The sequence below is a fragment of the Zonotrichia albicollis genome, chromosome 6 (assembly GCF_047830755.1).
Source record: "Zonotrichia albicollis isolate bZonAlb1 chromosome 6, bZonAlb1.hap1, whole genome shotgun sequence".
Classification (NCBI taxonomy): domain Eukaryota; kingdom Metazoa; phylum Chordata; class Aves; order Passeriformes; family Passerellidae; genus Zonotrichia; species Zonotrichia albicollis.
The window spans coordinates 42,319,667-42,342,993 of NC_133824.1; the positions used below are offsets into that span (position 1 = coordinate 42,319,667).

The 23,327-nt window shown below is 38.0% G+C and overlaps 1 protein-coding gene across 4 annotated transcripts in view; it reads left to right on the forward strand.

The window, feature by feature from the left end:
* Nucleotides 1-21,207, forward strand: part of USH1C (USH1 protein network component harmonin) — a 47,727-nt gene extending 26,520 nt beyond the window's left edge. Inside the window, exons 16-23 of one of the 4 annotated variants that reach the window (XM_074543364.1) lie at nt 902-1,054; nt 15,249-15,290; nt 15,606-15,659; nt 15,811-15,910; nt 17,240-17,349; nt 18,055-18,110; nt 19,004-19,123; nt 19,866-21,207. In XM_074543364.1, the coding sequence (XP_074399465.1) occupies nt 902-1,054; nt 15,249-15,290; nt 15,606-15,659; nt 15,811-15,910; nt 17,240-17,349; nt 18,055-18,110; nt 19,004-19,103 (615 nt within the window). In that variant the 3' untranslated portion in view covers nt 19,104-19,123; nt 19,866-21,207. Of the gene's footprint in view, nt 1-901; nt 1,055-15,248; nt 15,291-15,605; nt 15,660-15,810; nt 15,911-17,239; nt 17,350-18,054; nt 18,111-19,003; nt 19,160-19,865 lie in introns of all 4 variants that reach the window. The other 3 variants (XR_012580870.1, XM_014266773.3, XM_014266774.3) reach the window with 3 other exon arrangements.
* The last annotated feature ends 2,120 nt before the right edge of the window (nt 21,208-23,327 follow it).

Consider the following 23,327-nt stretch of genomic DNA (forward strand, 5'->3'; position numbering starts at 1 on the left):
AACAAAATCAAACCTGAAGCACAGCCTTTGTGTCTGTGGCAGTAATTGTCTACAAGTGGCCACCTGCTCCTCTGTTTTAGTTTTCATAAATAGAGCAAGAACATGGCATTTCCAAAATGAACTAAGTCCTACCTGTACAAATGTGAAAGAGCAGCAGAAATGTGACATAACAAAAGAAGAAATAAGGAGCAGTGTGTGTTTTGAGGACAACAGGAACAGAGGCTTCCAAAAGACTATGTAGCTCTTCCCTTTGTTTGTGTCCTACATCTAAAATTTTAGAGTCACTTTGTGCTGTATTATTTAACTCATCTGAGTAGATTTTATCTAGTGCTTGTAGGAGCTACATGGTCTTTGTGATGCAGTGTTCCTTCTTGGAAGCAACTCAGTTTCTGCACTGATGTAAACCTTTCCTTTACAATTCCTTATTTCAGTTTTATTAGGGGATGCAATGCTGATTTTAGGGCATGTGCATGAAGCTGTTGTATGCATGGACTATGCACATCTACCTATACATGAGCATCTGTCACCTGAAAGCAATCATTCATATATTTATATATAAATGCCAAAACAGAGAGATGGCAATTTAAGACACAACCAAATCTCTTTGAATATTCAAAGTTTTGTAGTGGGCCTGTGTGCCCTGAAGTTGTAACTTTGCAGAGGAACAAAAAAGTTGAATTCTCTGATCTCATCCAGCTTATGTTCGGGGGCACAAGCCCTCCAAAAATCTTGAATTTCTTGAAAATTACTGGGTAAAGGAACTTTGGATTTTCTTTTAAAGAACCATCCCCATACTTGCGTAGACTGTAATTAAGTTTTCAAGGCAGACACTCATGTTCCAAGATTGAAGTTTCTGGTGGTTTTAGCTGATGTAAAAGTTTTTCTTACAAAACCTTCCCAGAAAGGGAAAGAACGAAAGAAGTCAAAAAGCGATAGCTTTTGTGAACAGAAGAAGAACAAAAAGGAAATGGAGTTTGAGCAAAAACTTGCCAAAGAGAAGGAAGGAATGCTGGAAAGAGAAAAACAATTGAAAATAAATCGTCTTGTGCAAGAGGTATGTTGTCACCTATCAAGTGCAAAGCTATATTGAAAGAAAATTAAATGGATTTTTAATGGAATTATTTTAGCAGGACACTTGTTTACTTATTTCAAAGATAGTGAAATTTTAAAAACTGTCTTACTGTTGCTGCATTTTCTTATTTCTAGTCAGCTTTTGTCCAAATGAGGATACTTCTGCAGTTGTGTCCATGTGTAGTGATGAATTTACTGAAAAACAGCAAAATAGGAAATCCTTCTTAAAAGTATTGTTATTTTTTGTAAACTCTTTTAGGTGAAATTTCATACTTTTGAAACATAGTTGTCTTGTGACCACACCTGTAACCTTTTCTAATGTACCAATGTTATGGTCAAGGTATCTGAGACAGAGCGAGAAGACCTGGAAGAATCAGAAAAGGTTCAGCACTGGGTGGAAAGACTTTGTCAAACACGGTTAGAACAGATCTCCTCTGTGGAGAATGAGTCTCCTGAGGTAAAATTATAGCTTTTCCATATATTGCATGATCTCTAAATAACTGGAAGTTGTCTCCTAAAAGCAGCAGGTTTTACCAGTGAAAAAAATCTGTTTTTCTTTCCCCCTCAGTACTTTTGAAGGGGAGGGGGGGAAAAGTCAGTAATTGATACTTACAATCTATAGCATTTCTTTTCCTATATTTTATGAAAATTTAAACATTATTGGAATGAGCTGATTTGTATTTTGTCCTCTTTAACTCTATTATCATGACTAAATTAACAGTTTTTGTTGCAGTGTGAGCTCTTCCAATAAGTTTTATTGTCTCATGAAATATTTGGACTAGATGGGACATGCTGCCAGTAACAAAAGCTAGATCCATCTATATTTATTAGCATCATGTGAATATAAGAACATCATTGATAAAGAGCTCTTGGAAGCTTCCTTGTATTGTGTGAAATAAAGGAAAAGGATAAGAAAATTACAGAAAGATAGAAAACTCACAAGGAATAGGGTTTGGGCTTGTACTTTAAATAGTCCCCTTTAATCAGGGGAGCTGCAGAAAGGGATTGTTCCTTAGAGCCTGATGGTTCTAGACATGGGGTGAGGCTTTCCCACCATCCTGTTGCTCTGGCTGTCTTCCAAGGAAAGCCACTTCCAAGAGGAACACTGCAATCTACTGAGCTCTCATGGGATCCCCCGAGAAACTGCAACCACAAAAGGGGCCTTGGGGAACGCTCTCACATGATTTTCCTTCAGGTCAGCCTGGAGCAGCTCTGAAAAAAGCAGCTGATCTTTTGTTCCTCATGGCCCTAGGCTCAGATCCATGTGGTTTTTCAGTAGAGGTCTTTAGTGGAATGATTATGCAGAGGTTTTCTCTCACTATCCAAACTTGGCAGCCTGTGTTCTGCTAGAACTTTGTCCTCCTTTGTAAAGTAAGAAGGAACACAACAGATTACAAACAGCATTGTATTTTCAGAGCTCAACCTGGATTTAAGACCAGCACTCTGTTGTGTTTGTTCCATCATTTTTTCCATTATGTTGTATATGACTGCTCTACTGTGATTTTTCTACAAATCTGCCCAAGCAGTTAAAACACATAAAACACAAAACCTGAGTGCTCCTTAGGGGTAAATGCAGCTGAAAGATAATCAGGTGCTACAGGTTGAAACTGTTTCTTGGGAGCAAGAGCATTCAAGATCTCCTCTGCCAAAGAAATAGCAATTTTTCAGCACAAGGAGGTGAGCATGTTAGATAAGAAGAATGTGAAAAGTGTCACCCACTGAGGGACATGTTGCCATATTAGAGCAAGATGAATGTGTCTGTCAGACAGCTTATCTATGTAAGGTTTCCTCAGCTGAGTCTACAAAATAGCACGATGACTGAATTTTCTCAATTACTCCAGTTGGATCACCAACAAAAGAAATGTTAGCAACTCTAACAGCATATGTAGATGCCTTCCTCGCACACATCCTTATTTTTTTGGAAGAGTTGCTCATTGCATTCTGAAGTTCTTTAGTACCCCAATAGATCTGGTGTGTATTAACATGAATTATAAAATCACAAGCCCCTTGTGGATTAACGTAGATTATAAGATATCAAGCCCCTTGAGGTTCTGAATTTAATAGCACACTAAATTTTTGTTTTGATAGCTGCTTAAGCTTAGTTTCCTTTCTTGTACTAATGTGTGGTTATGTTTACACAACTTTAACCCCTTTCCCTTTTTTAACAACATAGAATCTCAAGGCCTGTGTTTGATTATTTTCCTTCAAATAATCACCTTCGTGAGGAGCAATTCTTGCTTTCTCCTCATAAGAGCCAGAGAGGCAAAAATTGTGTTGTCTTGCTTTGTCCTGTGATTTTGCCTTCTGAAAACTGTTGTTGGGGTTTTGTGGGGTTTCTTTTGTCAACCCCTTTACCCCAACAGTTGCTGTCACACCGCTCCTGGTATTTTTTCTTTTTAAACGGGAATCCCAAGGAGTACTTTTGGAAAGGCTTTCAGAGAAAACGTTGGTGTGTATTCTGTGTGGGAGAAGCAAAGCTCTCTTGTGGAGGAGCGGTTGGCCTGAGCGGCGTCCTAGGGTTGCCCATCCTTTGGAAGTGTTGAGGCAGGTTTCTGTTCTGTCACCTGTAGCTGGCGAGCGGCCGTCCCTCTCCCCCGGCCGCCTCCATGCGGCGCTTTGCCGGGGGCCTGCAGCTGCACACCACCGACCTCGATGACATCAACTTAGACGAAGTTGACAAACCCAAACAGCGCGCGCCGCTGCCACCTCCGCCACCGCCGCCGCTGCCCACTGTAACCCCAACACCGCCAGCTCATCCACCTCCTGCCTCAAATGCCCCACGAGGCCCAGCCCTGTTGGTAACACCAGCATCCCAGGTGACCTCGGGATCTGTTTGGATGCATGCGCCTTTATCATTCCCCTGAGTGCCTCCCTGCCCTGATCCATCACCCTCTTTGTCTGCTCGACATACCCTTCTGCCCCTTGCAATGTCAAAGGAGAGAATTGGGTGGTTTCTTCATTTTTATCACTAGTGAATGCAGTCTAGAGGTAGATTCATTTCAATATTTTTTAAATGTAAATCAGGAGGAGTTTGCTCTCCTGCTTGCATACCTTGTAACCCTGCAGATGTACTAAGCAGAATGTATCAGTTTAAAAAAAAAAGATTGTTTAGACTTCAGTGATTAAAAACTTTAAAAAGCTATTGCAGGCAGCAGATTTAATTCATTGTTAAGTTTGAGAAAAGTATCCCTGTAGTGGAAATTACTTGTAGAAGTTCTTTAAATGTGTCATCAAATTGCTTTTTTAGGTGAGAAGAGTGGACAAAGAAAATTGGCCTAAAGTCAGGAAGCCAAACTTTTAAAAGGCCAAAACTGTGAAACAAAAAAGCAAGAGCTGGTACCCTGGTTTGACTTTCTGGACTTTGAGAAAACATTGACTTTCTCCTTATTGCAATCTGAGTTCAAAAGAGGATCAAATAAAAGAAATTGTGTGCCAAATCTCACTTTAGGAAAGAAATGGCAGCTGATTCATCATAATTCCCTTTGCTAAGCACTGTAGTGAGAATCATGTAGTTGTTCTTTTGGCAAAAGCTGCTTACTTGTTTCAAGCAGCAGAAGAGGATCCCATATGGTCACTTCTTTCCTATACAGTTTTCTGCATGGGTTGACTGACTGCACTATGGGGTTTTGGGGGTTTTGCATGTTTACTAAATAGGCTTTGTGTTTGCATGATTCTCCTTGGGTGGGGAAAGATATGCACATTTATCCCTTTTTGGTAAAAACTGGTAGATTCTTTCTGTGAATAATTGCCCTGATTTGACCCATGAATCTCTTGCAAACTTCTGTGGACCTCTGATAGTGTTTGATCTATTTGGTTCATACATTTGAAGTGCCAAGAATGTGCTAGATCTACTGAAATGGAAATATCATATGTTCTTATGGATAGCAGATTTCCCAAGTTATTTGCAAAATAAAAATGACGAGAAACGACACAAGTGTACAAAATACTTATGTTGAGACAAGAAATACACTCTTTTAAAGAGAACAGAGACTATTCAGACAGGAGTAATATAGGAACTGCTGTACTTATCTGACCCCAAATCAATGTAATCTAATATCCGCTTCTGGCAGTTTGTCACTGCTAGCTGTGTTAGAGAAAATAATAATTAAGAAAAATATGTTGGGTAACAACAAATAACCTAGTCTTTGAAATTGATGTCAGTTTTCACTGAATATAATTACCGTATATGAGGAAATAACTAGGCTCTTAGTAAAATTAATTGAGCCAAGGCTGCTTTGTTTATAAATAGATAATTCAATATATCTGATGTCATTTCAGAAATTGAAGAAAAATCCAAAGCTTGACAATTTATTCTTGCTACCTTTTACAAAGTCAGTTTTTAACCCCAAAGATAAGCAAAAGCAGTATATTTGTGTGGCTGTGGATTAAAGATCTGGTGTTTATGCCTGCTAAAGCCAAAAAATAAGACAACTGTAGTTGTCCCGTAAGTTCATTTCTCTAATATTACTCAAGCTGGTACATACTCTCTATATTGCTCCATTTTTGGTTTCAACTCAGATAATTTAATTTCCAATTCAGCTTGAACAAGACCTGACAAAAGGAATAAAATCCTGTCAGAGACATTCTTGAGAACTAGCTGTTAAAATATCTAGTATAAATTATCTGTTTCTGAAAAAAATTATTATTAGCTTTACACTTTATATGAACCCAGTACTAAGTGTGTTGCTGTTTAGGTTGCAAGAAACACCTCCCACGTTGGCAAAGCGTCCCCTGTGTCAAGCAACCCGCTGGTATGTCACGAGCTGTTTATCATGGCTGTGGTTTCATGAACTTCCCATGTAGTGCTGATGACAAGGAACTGCCAAAGGTTTCGCTCTGCAGGGATAATTTATTTAAAATTCAGCACAGGGAATCATCTGTGTGGATATGTTGCTGTGCTGAAAGTACAAGTGATTGGAGTGACTTCTAATGGTCCAAGGATTTTGTATTTCAACAGTTTAGCAAAATGAAGTCAATATTTGCATGCTGTGAATGTCTGTATGTCACAGCACATGTGCTTTGTTCTTCCATCAAGGCAAAAATTGCTAGGTTCAAACTACCTTTTAAATATAATGGGTGCTAAGATGCAAGTTTCATCTTAGAGCCACCATTTGTTATCTCTTTGCACTGACTTTGCCTGAACAGAATGATCAGACATCCATTCTGCCCTCTAGAAAAATCTGTTGCTAAATTATGCAACTCCAGGAGAAATCATCCAGTTCCAGTGCAGCTTAACAAGTTGGTATCTGTGAATCTGTTGATTCTGATTCTTCTGAGTTCAGAATGTTTAATATATTTTGCAGTGTGGAACATTAGTTGAGTGATAGCCACAGGGACTTTAAAATATCTGATTCAAACTTTTTTAAAAGTTGTTTAAGAAAGGAAAGAATGGGGGAAACAAGCCCACAGGGGAAAAACATGCACACACGCACAAAAAATAACGAACAAAAAACCAAATCCAAAAAGTGGCTTAACCCATTTGCTGGAAGCAGATAAATAATTTCAGAGGTTACAGCTTGTACCATAAGAATGATCTCTGTAATACATCACATTTCCTATGAGAAACATTGAGAAAAGTGTCCCAAGAGTTGCTGGGGCTAAGTCAGAAACTGAACCCACGGGACTCAGTTTTGAACTCTTTTCTTGAATAAAACTGTACTTGCTGTCAGTGGGAGTTTGGGCTGAGTGAAAAGTGTAGGATTGGACTAGGCCATGCTGAACGATGAGGTTTCTGGGTATCTCTACTTTTTGGTCAATTCCCTGCCCTTGATTCCACACAAACCCTTGCTGTTAAATCAAGAAAATTTAGCTTGAAATTCCTTATGGAAAGCTGTTTGCTGCAGCCGTGCTGAATTTCATCTTAAAAGATTTATTTAGCCATGGATTAGTTAAAATCTTTTTGTTTGGTTCACTGTGTTCTTACACTCAACTTTAGCAGTTTGGGGGTTTTTCTCTCTAACTTCTCATTCAGTTTGTTGCCTTTATGGGAAAAATGCCAAAAGCAGCACTGAGATTATGGAAAAAATCTTTCTTGTGAAGCCAGACTTTAGGTGAAAAGCTACTACTTGGATATAAGAGAAATTGTGTTTTGGTTTGTTGACTTTGTAAGCCTTAGTTAAAATAATTCTGTCAGCTCTGTTTTGGATTAGTGTCCTTAAATTCATTATGATAAACCATTTGAATTGAGGAACTCTTGGTGAAATGATGGATTTGCACAAATTAGGTTGTAAACTGTAATTTTCTTAAATTAACTCCATAGCAACTTGCTCCAAGTCCACCTACCCAGCGTCATCCAGGGGTACCAATAGTCTCTAAACCAGTTATGCTGCATCCTGACCCAAACTTCGTGGTCAGGCCAACAATCAAATCAGAGGCCCTGGTAAGCCTTTTAATATCCTTTTTTCTGAGTGCTCCAGTACTGTGAGGGTTTGGTTTTGATATTGTTCTTTGAGATGTCCTCAAAGAATCAATCCTTGTCTCATTTCCTCATGAGACAAAGATTGATTTTTCTCATTTCCTCATTCCTAACTAAAATTCCTGTGTATTTTCAAGCAGTCACTAATGGTAAGTACTAAACAGTAGTTTTCCATTTTTTTTCCAAGGTGGAAAAGCTACGTTTAGTGACAATTTTTGTACAGAGGTGCATAATTCCAGAGCAGTGTAAAGCCCTAGAATTTGTACATATTACTTCTCATTTACTCAGATACTAGGATTTATTTTTATAAATTCTGAATTCATCAGAAATTAAATAAAAATTAAGTCAATTGCCTTTTTCCTTTGTAAATAGTCACGAACATACTTAAAGATATATGCCTTATGATATAATTTATCCTATATATAAATATAAAAATATAGAATTTAAATGTATCTTTTAATTTCCAGGGGAAAAAAAGTGTGTCATTATATTAGACTCTAATATAGTAGTCATGCAGAGTTACTGCAAAATTCAGTTATCAGCTTCTTTTTCTTCTTTTCCATTTCTGTTTCAAATGCAAGTGAAGGGGAAAGTCAGAGGTTAAACATTTCAGGACCAACCATGAAGCATCCTTAGGAATTGTAGTTTATAAAGGAAGTGAGCAAGGCTTACTGAGAAAAAAATAAAAGGAGAAATATTGCTTAGACAGGTGATAACTCCCAGCTGACAGTCCTTGAAATTCACCTAAAATAGCTGGTGAACTAGTTGGTAGTGTTTATTCTTGAGGGTCATTATGACTTAAGCTTTTTGTGTCAGAGTTCTGTGTTTTTTGCATGCATGTGTGTGGATACATGTATATATGTATTTGTAAGACAGTAAGTGACAGAAAACCCATCAAATTTGTGTTATATTTAATTAAAAGCTATTTCTGGCAGTAAGTTATGTGCACAATATTCCTAGCTGTGTTTCATTAAAACATGATGGATTTCTTTGTCATTTTTTGCTTTAATAATTTAGATAGTCTTGTTTCCTTATTTTCCCCTGTTACACTTTGAAGAAATTTAAGTGATACTTAGTAACCACTTTTCACACAGCCAGAGTAATCTTGAAGCTTCTACATTATAAATGAATTGAATGGTAATTGGAAGCAGTTTTAATAAGTTGCTTAAGAGAAGGCAGGCACATGAGCTAAAAATAAATTCAGATCCCTCCAGTGGAGATGTTTCCTTCAGTTGGAGCTCTCATTTTGATTGTGTTCAGTAATTTAACATCTCTAAGCAATATGAAATCCCTTAGGAGAGGAATTAACAAAGTCATAATCTGCAGTTAATATCATCTAGCTTTTGAAAAAGTGTATATATGTGAACTAGTTTGCAAAATGGATAATACCTTTATGTGTGATCCAACAGTCTTGGTACAAATTTTCAAAGGCCCTTTTTTTTACTGACTATATACAATTAGTTTGAGAAACTGGCAACAAGATCCACCTCCATGGGAAATGTCTTATGATTTGTTATGCATGCATGCACATTTTCCAAATCACAAGTCTGCTAAAATCTTTCAGATTCAATCATCTTCCTTCCCAAACTGCCTTATATTAGGTGGAAGATCAAAATTTCCGTGGGAGGAATATTCTGGTGGGACTTTGAAAGATCAGTCTATAAATTGGTTTGGTGGACCTTATACCTCTTACTTGCATTGACGACTTACTGCAGTAAAGAGTATTTATTCATCCTCACTGCAAGGAAGTCCTAAGTGGCATGTGAAATAAAACCAGCATGGATACTGAAGAGGAAGATTACTCCTATTAAAAAAAGAAAAGGCCACTGTATGACAAATCAAACAAGACAGTGCCTGCCTGTCTCCAGAAGTGTGTAAGAATCATAATTAGATTTCATGCAAAAGGGGAGTGGGGTTTGATTGGTTGCTATGTGTGGGTTTGTGCCTGTGTGTTGAAGTTCATTGTTCACATACAGGACCAGTCCCACTTCTCCTAGTGGAGGACAGTATCACCAAAGACAACATGTAGGGGGATAGAATATAAGAAAATAGATAGTGTAGGGAGTAATCTTACCCCTAAGGAGTTGCAGCTGGGCCAATTATCCAAGATTAGGAACAGGCCTGGCTTTCACAGGCCACAGCTGTAACCAGTGAGAAGAAGATGCTATAAAAGAGTGGGGTGGCTGGCTGAGAGGGGAACCGGAGTCAGTGGCTGCTTTGTGAAGGAGAAAGTGTCAGTGCTCTGAGGAGCTGCTTGTGAGAAGCACCCAGAAGGTATGGAACTTTTGTGATAAGGAGACAACAATGTGGAACCCTGCAATAAGATGACAACAACACCACACCATTTGCTTTCTGGTTTCTCATCTTCCTAGATTTTGCACACCTTGTGGAACTCCAGCTTTTGTCTTAATTTGACATAATGCACACCACTTTTTCTGCCTGGTTTTTACTTGGATTTCACTTTCCTGAGTCACAAGCTCAAGAAAATGAGGTTGATGGATTTATTTGATTCAAGAAACTAATCCAGTTGGCCTATATTCAAGCTATTAACTAGTAAAGATGAAAAAGTCTGTATTTAAGAATAAAATAGGGATGCAAAAATGGGTAAAATTCTCTTGTTACCTGGAAGGTAGTTGGGCCAGATAGTCTCTGTTGTGACTTAAGTAATCTTATTAATTAAATTCAGGTCAGAATTACAGGGTCTGTTAACAGTTGATGGATATGAAATTGTTTTCACTTATAAATAGGGAAATGATGGGAGATGTTTAAGCCTTAAGTGTGGCCTTGAACACTGAGGGCTGCTCTGAGTGAAAATCAGGGTGAGCTATACTAGAGTGAGCTGGAATACACCCACAGCTCAGAGAACAGGAGGGGATTGTTATGATTTAATGGTGAGATTGTCATAGATGCAAAACCACCAGGAATATAAGTCTCTGCTCTCCCATCTATCAAAACCATCCTGTTGTGTGAGTTACAAGGCTCTGTTGCACTTGCTGCTGCAAAATATTTTCCTCCCTTATTTGTTAGCAGCTGGAGGAAGAATTTCTGAAAGGAAAAAAATAAAATTTAAGCTTTCCTCTAGTTTGCAGGATTTGAAGCCTGTTTCTGCAGGACTGAAGTCGAGACAGGTGCTTAGATACCATGTGGCAAGTTGGGGAGGATTGGAAATTTCAGTTAGTGTTTGTTATAGCCATACCAAAACAATCTGTGTTGAAAGTGATTTTTTTTTTAAGAGAGGTTTTAAAGAAGTTTGTAGAAATTTTTTCCAAACTTGCCCTAAGTCCTTCAAGATAAAATTGTATTAATTAAGCATAAATTACATTTTATTAACTCTGTAGTAATGGTAGGAGTGTAGGACACTGAGAGGAACATTAGTAAAACTGATACGTAGTAATTGGTTTCAAAGCAAATTGAGTTTGTAAAGGTAGGTGCCAGGGTTTGGTGTGTAGAAAGTTTTTCTTGTTTCAGAAAACTCAGATATGTCACCTGATTTGCTGCAAGGTTTTGAGTGGAGGCTGGGGAACTGCCAGTAGTATTTTATTGGGACTCAGCCCATTCCATTTTTTAAAGTTTTTGTGGACTAAGAGGATATTCTGTGTTTTAAGTGATTCCAAACTACTGCATACCATTTTTTTAGAATAGTGGAAGTGACAGAAAAACAAAATTAATATGGAATTTCAGACCTTGAAGCCAAACAGAAGAAAATAAGATCCATTTAATTATAGAATTCACCTCCTCAATATAGGAAATCCTTGGTAAGCAAACCTTATCCTAAGAAAGCAAACCTTCAATGCATAAGCATATTTTTACTGTGACTTCTCAATATTTTTGAAATTATTGTCTACTATTTTGTCCATATTTACGGTTGGGGTTTTTTTCAATTTTCTCTTCTTATATATCATTGATCAGAGACCCAAGCACTGTTTTGTAGAAATGAGTTGTAAAAGCAGTCATGGAAGATATTTTTAAGAAATCTTGTGGTATGGAAATGTGCATTATTTATGTAGTTTTTCTAGAATTCTTTCCACTTTGCATTCAGTACTGTTTCACTCTGTGTGTTCTCTCAATTTGAAATTATACAGGGAAAAGCACTAACAAGTCCAAGTGTGATTCAGTCCCTAGGAGAGCAAAATAAGCAGTAAGATAATTTATGAGTAGGTAATAATTATTTACAGCAAAAAGTTAACACCTGGTTTGGCAATTTTCTTTCTTTTGCAGCCACAAGAGATGTTTAAAAGGATGGTGGTTTACAATTCATCATTTAGATCTAAGAAAAAACAAGTAAAATAACGTTTTCCGTGTTTTGTGTGGTACTTCTTGTTTGACTGATCATGGATTTAAAACTTTCCTTTCTAATTCTGTTTCTCAGTTTCTAAAACAGAAGATGCAAGACAGGCCTAGTGCATGAGTACTGCTGGTCTTTTTAAGCTTTAAGTGTGTGCCTGTGGCTCCAGCTAGGCTAGGCAGAAGAAGGAAAATAAATCCTTAAGGCTGAATCATCTGTAACTCCCTTTATGGTTAAGTGCAATCTTGAAGATAGTTGAATACTGGTATCTGATACTGATATTCCTAAGATTTCCTTGTTTCTTTTAGTGTCCAGCTGCAATGCTTTCAGTGATAAAATAATTTATCAGATTAACAAATAGAGCTATCATCATAACATAATTACTGGTAGAAAATTAGAACTGGTGGTGGAAAGCCTTGTTCATTCAGCCTTCCTGTATTGTGTAGGATTTTCCTGCTGCATTTTTGCTTTTGTTGCTTTCCTCTCTCATAATGATGAAGTTTTCATCTCTTTATCTTTGGTTGCCTGGTAGTTCAATAGATGGCTTCTTGAAGAGGTGAACTTTAGGCTAAACTTCTCCACTGCTATAAAATGTGCCAGTTTCTGTACAAACCCCCTTTGGTAGTGCATGCTAAGTTATATGCATTGACGTTATCTGAAAAGTTGGGACACATATTGAGCTCACAGTGTGAGATTGTGAGCGGTAAAACATTAAGATTAATAACAATTTTTTCTTCTTTTTAGTCAGTTTCAATCTATATCTAGAAGGGATAACTGACCAAGAAAGATCCAGCTTTGAGATTATTTATTTGCCAGTAAATGCCAGTATGTTCTGAATATATAACAATTGTGTTCTCAAAAGAGGTGTTTTTTTGAAAAGTTTGTTATTTCTTGTTGTGAGTTTCTCTTTCAATTATTTTTTGTTGTTGTAGTTGCTTGGGGTTTGTTTGTTTGTGGTTTGTTGTTGTTATTTCTGGTCTCAATTGCTCTCGACTATTGTTGTTAGAAACCAGTGAAGCAGTATCATTAGTATAAGTGCTGGTGTTTTGGAGGTTGTTTTTTCTTTAAATAGCGACTTCAGCTTTCACCTTGAAGTCCATACAGAGTTGTTTCAATGCAATCAAACATTTTAGTGTTCCATTTTCAACTTATGCTCAGTCCCCTGAATGTTTTTGTAAGTCAAAAAGGGATTTAAATGCTCCAAACTCTTTCACCTGAAACATCCTGAGTGGTGGGAGAATAGGCTTAGGACTGTGCTTTCCACTTGGTTTTCCTTGGTTCATTCATCCCTGCTTGGATATGGAGTGCACTCTCTGATCTCTGAATTTGTGGTGTCCATTTCAGGGAAGGTTTATTGCTGTTCAGTGCATGTCTTCTTTCTGTCTTAGCAATATTTGTACATTATTGGATTCAGATCATATCTCTGATACATAGTGACATGAACCCAAGGGGAAAAAGTTTAGGTTGAGTATTAGGAAATGGTTTTTCACCCACAGGGTGGTTGGGCACTGGAAGAGGCTCGCAGAGGCACCAGCCTGACAGCTCAAGAAGTGTTTGGACAGTGCCCTCAGGTGCATGGTGTCACTCTGTGCAGGCCAGGAGTTGGGCTTGGTGATCCTTGTGGGCTCCTTCCCACTCAGGATATTCTGTGTTTCTATGACTTCTGCTTGCAGATTGTTTTTTTAGTGATTTTTAAAATTTTTATTTTGTGTGTTTGTTTTTGTGGAGTTTTTTTTTGTTTTTTCCTGTTTAAAGATTATTTTCCCAGGGAAACTTCCTTCAAGGGCAACATCTGTTTTTCATGAGGACAACCTGGGACAAAGAGTTCACTGACTTCCTTTAGATTACATAATGACTTAGTGACTTGGCTGAGATTGGAGTTGTCTTCTCTAAATTACTTGCTCCAAACCCATAGCTATCTACTTTACCATGATTCTAAAAGGCAGTACTAATTCAGTTATTCAAAGTATTAATTGTTTGGGTAGCTTTCATTGCAAAATACTTCTCTTACAGTTTTACTTAAATGGTTCATAATATTAATACACTTTGTAAACTAATGAATGATTGATTGAAGTTTTTCCCCCAGGATGAAATTCTGTCCTTGCTGATGTCTGTGATGAAATTCCCATTTATCTGGTTAACAAATGTAATGCAGTGTAACAAACTTAATGTAGGGCAGTACTGTTATGGGTGAGATCAGAGCCCAGAAGGTTCACAGTCACATCAAAATTAGGCAGCCAGAGGAGGTGATCAAGAGTATAGCAGAGGAAGCATTAGTATTTTCTGCTGCAACTTTGCCATTTAACAGCCAGCCCTTAAATACACCAAAGGAATCTTAAGCTTTGTGTTTGGTTTACAAGTGGAAAGAGGCTTAGGTGAGTCTGGCAGTGGAATAGTCTTTGCTATTGAATGGATCCAGTAGAAAAGAGACAATAATGAGTATATTAACCTTTATCATGGACTGAACCACTGGTCTGTGTAAGGTATTGGCTTGCTTGCCATGTCTGCAAGGGGTTGTGTGGTTCTGTGTTCCCCTGTCCCCAGCTCACTGCAGCTCCCATGAGAATGGGAGCTGGGTGCCTCAGTAAAGATTTTCAGAAGTTCTGAAGTCCTTACTTTAGCATTCAGGGTTAAGTGCAGAGCTTTCATAAATCCCCAGCACAGGCCATACAGTCTCACCCAGCAGCTACTAATCCTTCTCAAGAAACTGCACTCAAACACCATTGACTCCCGTCCTTGCAGAAAAGGTAACTCCTGCTTTTCCCTGCAGTCTTGGTCTGACAAGGGTTAAGCACTACATTTTGTGAGTCCCCTCAAAGTTTAAAAATCTTGCTGTGCCTAACTGCAATATTATCTTCTGCATTTCAGACATTTTCTGACAAAACTTTTAAGTTCTCCACAGAAGTATATGAAAACAAAAATCATATTGTTGTCCTGCAAACTGTCTAACAAATTGTTGTCCTGCACTTGCCTGTGGTATGAAGCCAACTCCCTGAAACTCAACATCAAGAGGGAGAGAAGGGGTCTGAAAAAGAATCCTAAAACCCAGACAGAGTGGAGTAGTGTTGCTGACTACTGTGTATTGGAGCCTGTCATTTTCACCTGTTACCATCCAACATGTTGATAATCTCAGGAAATGTTGCTCCAAACATTGTGGCAGAGCATATCTGCTCATGGTGCTTTCAAGATTTGTTTCTGTTCTGCCAGGTGTAGAGAGGAACTATGGAGCTCATAAGTGGTAACTCTTCCTCTGAAATGCTCTGTTATATGACCAACTCAAATTATTGATCTGTCATGAGGTTTTGAAATGTCTTCTGACTGTCAGGATGGACTCTTTGCTGTCTCTCTGGACTTTTCTTCCTTTTCTGTCTTCTTTCATAGCTTACAGAATTACATGTTCTCTCACTAACAAGATGGAATTTCTGTGTTAAGTGTGTGAGTTGCTAGTTTTGCAATTAAATATCATTTTATTCTCAGGGCTTCCAGAAGTATGTGGAAGATTTTGATCCATATTCAATGGTAAGGAGAGAATTTTAATGTGCTTCACTGTTTAATATTAAATATTCTGGAAAAAAAAAAGCCAAATTCTTGATTTTGAGGACTCGGAGTAAGTAAAATTCTTGCTTATTGCTTTTCTGGGTCTTGTGTATTTGTTTTTTCTGGTCATGTTGAACAGAAGCATTCTTACAGAAAAAGGTGATGTGGTGTTCTGATCTCCCTCTAACACTATTTTAGAAAGGGGAAAGTTCCCTTTACCCCCAGAAATTACATAGATCAGCTTAATTGTTTTGTCTTTCCAAAGTGGAAGTGATTAATCATTATATCTTTTCACAGTTTACCCCAGACCAGATTATAGGAAAAGATGTACGGCTATTACGAATAAAAAAGGTAATTACTGTGTTGGTTGATTGATATTTAAAGAGTTCATGTAAGCATTTGATGTACAGCATCATTTACTAGGAAGAAGGAAAGATATTAGGCTCCTGTTAATGGCAAAAGTAAACAGACTTCTCTGAACTAGAACTGTTTTTTTTCATAGGAAGGATCACTGGACCTTGCAGTTGAGGGAGGAATTGATTCTCCAATTGGAAAGATAGTTGTGTCTGCCATCTATGAGGACGGTGCTGCAGATAAACATGGTGAGCAACAATGGGGAGTTTGAATGCTGCTGAAAAGTGTTCCCTTACACTGGTTGAGAATGGTTGGCTGATTTCATTATCTGGTACTGAAATGCTCACTTAGTTTGCCCAAGGACCCAAGTTCTGTCTCAAGTTTAAGGGCAGCCCACATGTGTTGCTAAAATTAATAGTTATGTAAAATTTGTGAATACCAACACCTGATTCTCCGGTGTATTCTTTAGTCAAGGAACGTGTTCTCCATTATTTCACAAATTCTAATGACATTTGTAATACTTCCACATGCAAAACCATTACCTGACCATAGCTACACTGCGCTGCTTAGGTTTGTTCTTTATGCTGCTATAAATAGTAATTTGCTAGTTAAGTAGCTGGCTGTTAAAACCCCAACTAAAACCCAACTTGAGCCTCTGAAGCTTAGCTCTTGAAGGCACAAGAACATGCTTACCACTTCATGTGGACTTTGCACCTGGTGGGAAGTATCTGCCATCCTTTTCTTGAGAGCTCTTGTCATGACCAGGTCAACAGAGAGGGCAATATTCCCTTACACTGTCTTTGCTGTCCTTGTCCCAGCCTGCACCTAAGTTCAAGTTGCTGTGAAAACATTTCAGTCATTTGATGTCCTCAGTGCACTTTTTGGTCCTTCACTCTTTTTAGGACCTCTCATAACTAAGGCTGTCCTCTTATCATCCTCTTCAAATCCAGTTCTGGTTAACTGGTTGTGCTTCGTTCCAGATTGGCAAGTCAAAATCAGTTCTAAGGAGCAAACACTACACCATAGACTTGCAAAGAAATGACCATCATGAAAACCCTTGACAAATGCCATTTTATTTCTTCAGGAATTTAATTAATTTTGCCATTTTTATGGACTCATGGAATTTTTGGGGTTGGAAGAGACCTTACAGATGATCCAATTCCAAGCCCCTGCCATGGACTGGGACACCTCACCCTAGACCAGGTTGCTCAAAAGCCCATCCAACCTGGCCTTGAACATTTCCACAGGGTTGGGGCATACTAGTAAAGTTCTGCAGTCAGTCACAGTTTGTAAGCTGTATAGCTGGATTACCTAAACAGGCAAACTGTAGAAAATGATATTGAACTAGTTTCTTACTGGTCATGATCAATAAGAGATTAGTTTGGCTTTGGCATGCTTAAAAATTCCTTTTGTGTTTGCCTGTGCCAGACTTCCTACAATTTTTAGTGCAGACCTTTGCATCCAGTGAGAACACTTTTCATTACAGTCACTACTGCACAATTATGGCACAGAAGAGGCCCCAAGAATTTTTTTTTTTTTTTGCTTATGTGTATTTGACACATTTGTCTTTTCCCCAGGAGGCATAGTGAAAGGGGATGAAATACTGGCTGTAAATGGCAAGATATTAATTGACAGCAAGCTGGCAGAAGCACAGGCAACTCTAGCAAAAGCTTGGAACATGGGTGGGGTAAGTAACCTGGAATGCTACTTTATTCTACCTACAGAGCTCATATCAGAGCTGCTTCTCTGACAATCATGACATTGTCACCTCAATACAAACAAGGTTACAAACGTGAAAAGTAGTGGGTACATGAGGTACTCCCAAAGTAAGCTAGAATCTGCAGAAGACGTTGGTATGTAGCATCTCTGAAAACCATGTGTGTAATTTACTGGGAAATTTGATGGTGTTTAGCCACATGTCAAGATTGGTATTTAAACACATTACATTCTTTGTGTTTCTAGTACCTTTGCATGTAAAATCACTCTTTGATGTTGAAAATTACTTCCAAGTTGATTGGAATTTTCTGATAATAGCTTGTCTTTGATTTCTTGATGTACAAGCAACATTACCCTTCAGCTACAGTGAGTGTTTCCACAGCAAGAAATCTTCTCATTGCTCAGAGGACTAATACAGGATGATTGTTAAAATAACTTTTTTTTTTAAATGTTGTTGCAACAGTAGATTTTTCTTTAATTTCAAGATACAAATCAAACAGCTCAATCTTTAAATGGTCTACCAATAGAAGTTTTTAATACAGACCTTACTTCTTCTCCTTATGGTTTTCCAGGAATAGATAACCTCCTAGATTCTCTGACATTCCATGGTGGTGCACTGGCCACCTCTAAAAGCAGTATTTAGTGGCAGATGTTTACCTCTGCTTTTCTTTTTCAGGATTGGATTGACTTAGTCATTGCAGCATCACCTCCAAAAGAATATGATGATGAAATGTAAGTGCATAAGCTTTTTTCTCTGGGGATTAAAAGCTGAGTAACAATAGCCAGTTTGCTTTTTTTGTCACACATTTTTCAATTATCTTCTTCTTCTTATGAACTATATAACCTTCTTCATTACATGGTTGCTAATTTGATAGTTATAAGTAGATGTCATGCATTACAGCAGTGGTTCCCAGACTGCAAAACTGTAATTCTCAGAATTGGTTGTACATGACTACACACTCATACTTTAAGTTTAAAGTTTGAGGATTTGGGGTTTGTTTTTTCTTTAGAAGTTCACTTAAATTCAGTCTGAGTCATTTACTACATTCCCATAGATCATAATTTAGGGAAACAAATCCCTGTAAACATTCTGCATCACAACCAGACATTTAATTCTATTGTTTGGTTTGGTTTTGTTGTTTTGTTGTGTTTTTTTTTAATTAGATTGCAGTTATTGTTCTTGTCTAAGCAAGCATATATAATATTTTCAGAAGAGATTAAGGGGTTTGGGTGTCTTGGCAATGCTCACAGGATCCTTGTTTTAAAGATAATCAGCACAGGTGTGAAACAGAAGAATCTACAGCTACAAGTGTGTTAGAGGTATCAGGATTATACAGTTTGCTTTACTTTGGACAGTTTCAAAAGCAAGACCCATGTTTTCTAGTTTGATTGAGGGAGATTTGAAGATATCCTTACTACCAAGTAAGATGGCAGAGCAAGGTTTTGTAGTCACTGTTAACCTGGGCTCTTGCTCTGTGCAGAGTACTGGAGTATTAGGTGCTGTAAATCAGTTTTACTGCCTAACACCAACTGTAGATTGATGTGAAATTTTGTTTAATACCTGTGCATAAACTAATGGGCAAGAAAATAACTATTATTTTTGTTTTTATATTTTGTGTATTTAGCCCTACCATTCCCTCCTCAGCAGTCAGTCCCAGCACACACAGAAAGGTTTTTGAAGGCAGTGCACCTGTGTACAGACAAGGGTATCTCCTGCAGCTGTAGCCACTGCAGTGTCCCTCATGGTGAATAGCACACCTGGCTTAACATGACTGGCCATTGTGAGGCTGTGTTATTTTTTCAGCATGTGCCTGCCTGTGCATTGCTTGCCATCCTTGGTTTTGTTCCTGGCATGCTGGAGCTGGAGTGTTCTTTGGGCTTTTGCCATGCCTGTGCTACTAAAATATAAGTATTTAGTTTCTACTTCATAAAGTCCCTCAGAGATGCTCTGCAGAATTGGTTTATCACCTGCCAGACTATTAAATAAATAGGCCCTTTCTAAAGAAGTAGGATTAACCTAAGGTTTTGTTCCTTATCTGTGGACCACTGCTATGTCTTTGTGCGTTCATCAGTATATAAGCAACTATAAATTATTTTCTTGTGAAGGCTTGTCCAAAGAACAAGTTTCCATTTGGATTATTCAGTGTGCCTGTAAACAAGTATTCATGAGTGTTTGGTTTCAGTGAAGTTTGTTTTTTTGTCATATACCTTTATAATGGGTTTGTTCTGAAATTACCCTTGTCCCTGAAATTTAGTTTACCCTGGTTGTATGGTTTCTCTGTGGCTGTAATCACTGAGAGTACAGTCACAGATCTCTAGAACTACCAAGGTAAGATTTCTTGTTGCATGTGGGTCTTCTCAATTATTACTTGTAATACAAATCAAAACTACTTAAGTTCCAGTTTAAAAACTGTGCTTACTAGAAAGATTAAAAGCTGCACAAGAGCTAACAGCATGTTTCTCATTATCTTTTTTTCCCCCCCACAGGACATTTTTTTAAGGAAGACTACAAATCTTGAAATGGAACCTCTTCTCACCAGAAATCTGCTGCTCTGTAAATTAATAGGAAATCAATAACCATGTGAAATGTATCTTTATTGACTGACATGTAAATTGAACTAGAGACATCAGGTTCTTCAGATAACTTGAATAATTTATTATCATTCTATAGACATACAGCAAAACTTTTTTTGCATGATGATTTAAAAGAACTGCTGACCAGCATAGTTCAGACTGTGAACACTCGATCTTATTTGCTATTTTGAGGGGCCAAATTTTGCATCTTTCAGTTTTCCTGGAAATAGATTCTAAAATGACAAATGAAGATAGAACACAGATGTCTGTTCCCACATGGAACACTTGTGAATACACATTCACGGGCCAGTTTGGGTGTGAAAAGAATTATATTTTTACTTCCTAGATAGTGATTTTCATGGGGAAAATGAGAAAGTACGCAGGTAACTTCTGTTCTCATATGCTTTTAGCTTTCTTAATATCCATTTTTATGTCTCAGTTGTGAGGGTTTTTTCACCATAAAAACCCTGCTGGTAAAAGAACTGGGAATACCAGGAATGCAAGCATTAAAATCAAATAATTTTGGTTGTGTTGCTCATACAGTATGGAAGATCTTCTGCAGCAGCAGAGTAAATAACTAGCAAGTAGCTTAGATAAAATCATTATGTGCAGTCACATCCATACTCCCAAGTATTTGTATTGTTGGCAAAAATTCCTCCCTCATCTAGTCATGGGTGGGAAATTTGGGTGTGATTCACAGTCTGCTGTTTTGTACTTTGTTCTCAGTGAGCCTATATATGTGACTAAACTGTGCAGGAAGCCACCAAGTGTAACTTTCTGCTCTTGGTGACTCTGTGCCTTAGATTTAAGTAAATTCCTCAAGACCATAAAATTGATGTTTTGCTAGTGCTTGGTTTCAAGTACTATTATAGTTGTAGACTTAGTAAATATATTATAGAGACACCTCATAAGAAATGTCATGGTCTTTTTCCTTTCTTGCACCTGCCAGCTTGTGCTGTGTTTTCCATGTTGTGTTTAGATTTTTCTCACCTGTTCTACTGAGAGAGACAGTTCATTGGCATATCATTTTCCCACTGAAGTCTTGCCTTTCCAGGGTTTGGAGCCCTCCTCTTCTCCAGCATATAAAAATAACAATTAAATTCATGAGAACTCTGGACTTATATGCAGATGCTTACTTATGTTGACTTTATTTACAGTATTCTTCCAGTATGCCAATTAATGTGTGTGTCACGGTACATATGTTAGAATATTTAAAATGTTGGACTCTTACAGCTAATCCAGAAATAAAATTGCATTTGCCAAATGGAAGAAGTCTATTTTCCTATTTGTCTCTGGGTTTGTACATCATAGTAATAGTTAATCTGCTAAAGTACACAGATTTCTGAATTTTTCTTCAATTACAGACCCACTTGGAAGAGATTGCCACCCTTGTGGAACTTGTAATTCACTCTGCACAGGAGGGAATTTTCCCTTAGCTGAGCTGCAGTAATCTTTTACAGAGTTTTTTGGGGGCAAATCTGGTCATTTGACAGCTGGCAAGCTACCACAGTTCCTGCAGTGTATTTTTTTGCTAGGTCTTAGCATGCATCTACCCAGGCCTGTAGACTTCCTAACTACAAAGTAATCTAAATGCTGAATGCATCAAGATAAGCACCAGAAGGAAATTGCAGCTGCTTTGGTTCCCAGTTGCCTACATACTGCAGCCATCTGGACCGCATGACAATGCATCAGAGAGACGAGAGGTGCTATCCAATGTTCTTCCAAGGGCTGCTTGGATGGCTGTACCAGCAAACAGAGAGCCACAGTAATGCACCAGTAAAGAACTTGAGTGCTTGATTGTGCAAAACACTGTCTCAGCACACTAAGAAACATAACAAAACTCAGAGATTAGATATTAGAAATATTTCTATTGGTGTTATTTTTTCAGAGACAGAAGGAGCACAGAAGACTGAGCTGGGAAATCTGTGGGAGTACCAGCAGTTGAGTTGTAGCCTTGCTTCTTCATCACAGAACTATGTTTCTTCTCCCCATCTCTTCTCCCCATCTACCCTGTTCACTTGATTTGCTTGGATACAGCTTAAAATGCATGAGAGGCAGTTGAGGAAATAGTTCCTGCTCAATATTCCAGGTATGTTAAGAAAATGTTGCTTTGAGGGTTTAACCTGTGTTGCTTTAGGCAATATAAGTATGTAGTGTCAGGAGAAAAGAGCCTGTCACTTCTGCAATCTTAAAATGGTCTTAAGCCATTAGCCAGGTAGTTTTTTACTGTATTTCTGACTTTCAGTACCCTAGAACTTCATCCCATCTTTCATTTGCCAGCTAGCTCAAGGGGTTGGAAAATGCTACAAGAAAATACATTTTTCAGGCAACTTCTCTTTCAGTTATTTTGATGTGTGTGAGCAGTGTCCCAGGTGTAAGTAATTTAAACAGGAGTGCCCATTTTGAGTTGGAGCTGCATTGTTCTTTGGTGGCTGTCAGTCATTACTTGTGCTTGTGCCTCATCCCTGTTCAAAAAGACCAGCTTTGAAAAGGTAACAGTAAGAGTAAATGGGACTTTCTCTTGCTCAGCCAATGCTGTTTCCTTTGGGAGTATGGAAACTGTGACCTGCTGCACAAAGCAGGAAGAAGTCCAAGTACTTCACTGACAGTATCATGAATGCTTCAAACCACTTTTAAGAGAAGATGGTTTTTTGTTTTTCATTTGCTGTAATCTCAGAGGGGATATGTGTAGTTTCTCAGAGCTGTTTGTTTGGTTAAGACCGCCAAACCGCACTATCTCTCTCTATGGGATAATAACCCAGAGGAAGACTTTCTCAGAACTGTTAACAACCATTCTTATTCTCTCAGGAATTTCTTGGCCACGTTTTCTTTAGCAACTCCCCCACAGCTGCTGAACTGGAGTATGAATTACACTAGAGACTTGTGACTCTCACATTGCTCTGTGAGCCTGTGCGTGCCTGTGTGCAGGCAAAAAATGTGAGACCCTATGGATCAGAACCATGGCGTGCATTACAGGATAGGAAATACCATGGTTTATTACTCATATGGAGGTTAGCATAGGGAGGTCTTTGATCTATTTATTACTGCCATTCTGCTAATTCATAGTTTTGTTACTATTTATTATGTGGCCATGGCATCTTTTAGAAATTGTGCCTACATTTCAGAGAAGCTAGGTTTTTTAAAAAAAATTCTCTATTCACAAACAAATGTACAACGTAAGGAGGGGTGTATGCATGGATATACACCAGTAAGGTTTTTTTAAAATCAACTTAATCTGAGGAGCACACATGTACAAATAATCTTAGCACTTTACAAATATGAGACATAACCTCTGAATATATAGCATTTGTTGTAATTCCTCTCACCATAAAAAGAAGAGTGAAATATCATGGCTTTGTGTCAAAGGATGCCTAT